The 4,956-nt window shown below is 68.5% G+C and overlaps 1 protein-coding gene across 1 annotated transcript; it reads left to right on the top strand.

Moving 5' to 3' along the window:
* Nucleotides 1-875: 875 nt before the first annotated feature.
* PHF24 (PHD finger protein 24) lies at nucleotides 876-4,033 on the top strand (the record flags this gene model as incomplete). The annotated part of the gene is made up of 7 exons (XM_084278098.1): nucleotides 876-1,244; nucleotides 2,063-2,248; nucleotides 2,679-2,757; nucleotides 2,848-3,050; nucleotides 3,308-3,474; nucleotides 3,722-3,820; nucleotides 3,937-4,033. The coding sequence occupies 7 exons, from the start codon at nucleotides 876-878 to the stop codon at nucleotides 4,031-4,033; spliced, it is 1,200 nt and encodes a 399-aa protein (XP_084134224.1).
* Between the last annotated feature and the right edge of the window lie 923 nt (nucleotides 4,034-4,956).

Below are 4,956 nucleotides of genomic sequence, written 5' to 3'. Positions count from 1 at the left end.
CAGCCGGGGGTGCTGTTAGGCTGCAGCATCTTCCACCACGCGGCTCCTGTGGGGCACGGGGAGGGGGGGAGAAGCAGGGACCCTCATGGGGGTGATGCTGTGCCCCCATGCTGCTGGGCACCAAACCTTCCTCTGCTGCAGCTTCACCCTTCTCCAAGCCCACCCCGCTGGCATGGAGCCCAACCCTGCTACTGCTGCTGCCACACAGCCCTCCCTGTTTTACCCTAAAATGCTCTTCCCTCAGCCCTACACCTAAACCCCCTCCTTGGCATCCGTGCGCCCCCAGACCCATGCAGCGCACCCCTTCCCTTCCTGCACCTTCTCAGACCTCCCATGGCTGGTCCCACCGTTCCACATGGCTCCTTGCAGGATGCAGGATGCCCAGCAACGAGGGCAGCCCAAGACAGAGCAGGGGGTGAACTGAAATTTGGGGAAGGGAAGAGACCCAGCACCAGCTCTGCCATGTCCCAGCCCTGGGCAGAGCTGCTGGGAGGACACTTCTCAGCCTTGGCTGGTCAAAGAGGTGTTCTCTGATGAAGAAAGGGGCAGGGCTGCAGCTGGTCCCAGTCCCTCTGGGATTTACTGGTCTGGTGTGGGAAGGACAGGGCGACAGACAGCTCCCTGCCTGCTGTCCTGCACCCCCACCAACACTCTGACGCTCCATGCCCAGATCTCCACACGGCTCCAGGTCCCTCTCCCCATGGCCAGCGTGGATGCCACAGTGCTGGCTCGCCAAGGAACCCCCTTTTCTCCCCACCCTGCTCCCCGTACAGCTGGGGGCAAAGCCACCAGGACACCTTTTCGGGCCCAAGGACGTGGCACAGGGGTGGGGAGCTGTACTACCCGCTGAGGCCTCCCCTCGCCCCCACAGAGCCATGGGGGTGCTGATGTCCAGGCGCCAGACGGTGGAGAAGGTGCAGAAGGTCAGCCTGGCTGTGTCAGCCTTCAAGGACGGGCTGCGGGACCAGCCATCAACGCGGCGGCGGGCGGAGGCCGGCGGGACGCGCCGGGGAACGCTGGAGCAGGCGGTGCAGGAGGGAGAGGAGGAGGCATCGGCGGGACCCTCCCAGCCGGAGGAGAGCAGCGCCGGCAAGGCGGCCTGGGAACGGCTGCGGGATGGCCGGGGGGTGGAGCCCGAGGAGTTTGACCGAGCCAACAGGTTCACGCCGCCGGCTTTCATCCGGCCCAAGCGGGAGCTGCACGACGACGAGCCCCCGGACATCAGCCTGGAGCAGCGGGAGCAGGCGAGGGGCCGGAGCAGGGGCAGGGGGCGGGAGGGATGGGGAAGGGGCCGGAGGTCTGCAGGGGAGAACCCAGGGTTGCAGGAGCATCCCCAGTGCCCTGCGGGCAGTGGCAGCCTCCCCACAGCGGCGGCTCAGTGGGGCAGCTGGAGATGCCAGGCAGCGAGGAGGAGGAGGAGGAGGGGGGTGCAACTGGTGAGATGAAGCCTGGGGTGTCTGGAGAGGTCACTGCTGGGCACGACAGCTCCACCTCTGTGGAAGAGAGGAGTACCATCTGCTCTGCGCCCCTCCCAGCCTGCAGCCATCCAGCCTATGGCTCACCCCGTCCGTCTGCACCCGTGGTCCTTAGACCCCAGCCCACCTGCCACCCAACAGTTTATCTGCCCGGGTCTGCAATCCGACAGCCCCCCCCCCCCCCCCATCACCCTGCCCACCCCAACAAACCCACAGCCCAGCTTACCTGCCCACACCTACAACCAGCCAACCCACAGACCAGCACTTCCACCCCACCACAACCCCAAAGACCAGCCAACCTGCATCCCATGGCCCAGACACCCACGCCGCACCCCAGGGAGTGCACAGCCCCACTGAGCCCACAGCCGGACCATTCAACCCCCTGCCCCCTCCCCTAGACCAGTCAGCCACGCCCCCCCCGACCCCACCACCCCTCGGTGTGGCTACACCAGCCCTACGCAATCCCACCCCCCATCCCCTCCCACCCCCAACACCCACCCTAAACCCGCACCTCGCGAAGCCAGCCCCCTGCCCACCGCCCCCCCCCCCTCCCCCCGCCCCGAGCATCTGCTGACCTCTCTCCCCAGGTGCTCAACGATGAGATGTGTGAGATCTGCGAGGTGTGGACAGCCGAGAGCCTGTTCCCCTGCCGCGTCTGCAGCCGGGTGTACCACGACGGCTGCCTGCGCCGCATGGGCTACCTGCAGAACGACAGCGCCGTGGAGGTCACCGAGACGGCGCACACCGAGACCGGCTGGAGCTGCTACTACTGCGTGAGCGCCCGGGGTGGGGGTAGGGGGGTGTCACGGGGCTTCTGCGGGGCGGGGGGGGTGCTCCCTGGGGACACAAGCAGGGTGCCACGTCGCAGGCTGGCCTGGGTGGGTGGGCGAACTCCTCCTCCTCCCCAGCTCCTGCTTGCTGCCCACCTCGGCCCGATGGGGAGCCACGTTCACCACCTCCCCACCCCTGCGGCCAGCCCCCCCCCAAGCCCACACCTTGGCAGGGGGTGTGACAGCACGAGGCGTGCTGCTGGACACACAAGGCAGGGCATGGATGGCACCCAGAGCTGTGGAGCCCTCCCATGGCAGCACCCCCTCTTTGTCCCTCTCTGCATACCCACACCTACATGTCTTCAAGTGATCCCACGTGCTCCCCCCACCTCATGCTTTTGCCCTGTGGCTTCTCTCTGCTCCCCCACCCCAGGACAACCTCAATCTCCTGCTGACGGAGGAAGAGATGTACAGCCTGATGGAGACCCTTCGGCACTGCAAGATCATTCCAGGTGTGGGCCCTCCCTGTGTCCGGTCCCAGAGAGCTGGGAGAGGTGAGTGCCCCCTCCCCAGGTACCACACAGCCACTCTGTCCCCTGCAGAGACCTGCCTGACCCTGGATGACTTCCTGCACTACAAGCACCTGGTCCACAAGCAGCAGTTCGAGCGGCCCATGCCCGAGGCGCAGGAGGAGCAGGCAGCCCTGCAGTTCTCTGCCCTTGACCCTGACAAGAAGGGGCACATCGAGTGGCACGACTTCCTCTCCCACGAGTCCATCCAGCTGCTGCAGAAGCTACGGCCTCAGGTACGTCTGGAGCACCCAGGACCGAGTCCCAGAGCCAGCACCCACGGCTGCAGCACCTGGGGCCAGCTCCCATGGCCGGCATCCACGGCTGCAGCACCCATGCCCAACTGGCACAGCACACACCCTGATCCGGCTCCCACAGCTGGCACCCATGGCAGTGCCACCCAGGGTGGGAGACCACCACGTGGCAGCAGGCAGAGGAGCAGGGAGGGTTCCCATGGTACAGCTGCTCCCCCTTCTGCTCTCTGCCCCCACAGAATGCCCTGCTGCGGCTGCTGACGGCCAAGGAGCGGGAGCGGGCGCGGGCAGCCTTCCTGGCCCTGGACCAGGACAGCGACGGCTTCATCGGGCAGGGCGAGTGCCGCCGCGCCCGGCACACCTGGTTCCGCAAGCACCAGAGGGAGATGCCGTCCTGCAACGTCAGGTATGGGGACGCCCGCGGTGGGGGTGACATCCCTGACAGGGCTTCCACCACAGCCCCAGCACCCACCAGCGGGGCTCAGCGTGCGAATGGGCGCACAGCCACACCCCCCCTTCCCCCTGCCCCACCACCCCCCCTCACACAGCCCTGGCCCTGCGCACACTCTTGCTTCCCCCTCCCCCCCCCCCCTCCCGCCATGTGGGGTGCAAGGAGGGGATGGAAGGGCATCCTCTTCCGTCCCCCCCCACAGCATCAGCCATGTCGGGCCCATGTCGGAGAGCAGCCCCGCCAGCAGCGGCAGCGGCCAGAGCCAGAAGACACCCCTGGCCACAGGGCAGGAGGAGGCCAGGTGAGGCTGGAGGGGGTGGATTCGGGGGGGGGGGGGGGGTGCACCTCCATTTTGGAGAGGGGCTCCAGGGCAGCCGCAGCGTTTGGGGCGGCCGGTGAGCCTGCGTCTGCCCGCAGACCCATCGACTGGCCCGGCTTCCTGCGGGAGAACGTCGCCTACATCCTGGCCGCCCGCCCCAACAGCGCCGCCCTCCACCTGCAGCCCCCGGCCTAGTCCCCGGCGGCGCCATCTTGGGCAGCGAGGCCTTTCCCGCCGCCGGGGCCTGCCCCGCCCTTTCCCCCACCCCTCCCTCCGATGGGCAGAGCTGGCGGCTGATTGGCTGGCGGGGGGGAAGGGGCTGCGCTACCCTCTCTCGCCCCGCCTCCGCTTCGGATAGGCTGGGAAGAGGATGGGTGCCGGGCTCTGATTGGCTGTGGGTACAGGCCTGGGGTCTCCGATTGGCGGGGGGGTGGGGGCAGCGGGGAGCGGCCCCCTCACACCCCTCGGGCTGAGGGGGCGTAGGGAGCCTGTACCCCCCCGCGCGCCCCCGCCCCCTCTGTGCCCCCTCCGCCCCGGCCCGCCAGACCCTGGGGCCCACAGGGACCCTGAGAGAGGGGGGGCCCCGCCCCTGCGGTGAGGAGGAGCGGGGCTTCCCCTGCTCCTGGGCGGCTGCGGGCTGAGAGCGGAGCCCGGGGCTGGCCCGCAGCCGCAGCCAGCCCCCCCTGCAGCGTCCCCCGCACAGCCCGGGGCCTGCAGCGAGCGCTGGCACCGCTCATCCCCGGGGGAAGGGCGTGGGATGCTCATCCCCGGGGGAAGGGCGTGGGATGCCCTTCCGCGCTTGGCCCCTCTCACATCCTTGCCTGGCTCCAGGGGAGTCCGGAGCACGGTCGGACCATCCTTACACCCACAGCCCGTGGCCGTGCCTGGGAGAGCACATGGCTTGACCCGGCCCTAATGGGGACCAACTGTTCAGTGCCAACAGTAACGGGGTGGGAAGGAGCCCTGGGGGGTGGGAGGGCAAGCTCAGGCATATGGGAGTGCTCCCCCAAACCCCTCGTCCCCTTCTGTCCCCCTGGTCCCAGGGGATGCTCTACGCCCCCCCCCTCCCCACTCAGCATTCTGGTCTCACACCAACCCTGTTCATCCCCCATCCCCCC

Source organism: Gallinula chloropus (assembly GCF_964237585.1).
Source record: "Gallinula chloropus genome assembly, chromosome: Z".
NCBI lineage: Eukaryota > Metazoa > Chordata > Aves > Gruiformes > Rallidae > Gallinula > Gallinula chloropus.
Note: the sequence above shows the minus strand (reverse complement) of the source record. Positions and strands in the feature narration are given on the sequence as shown.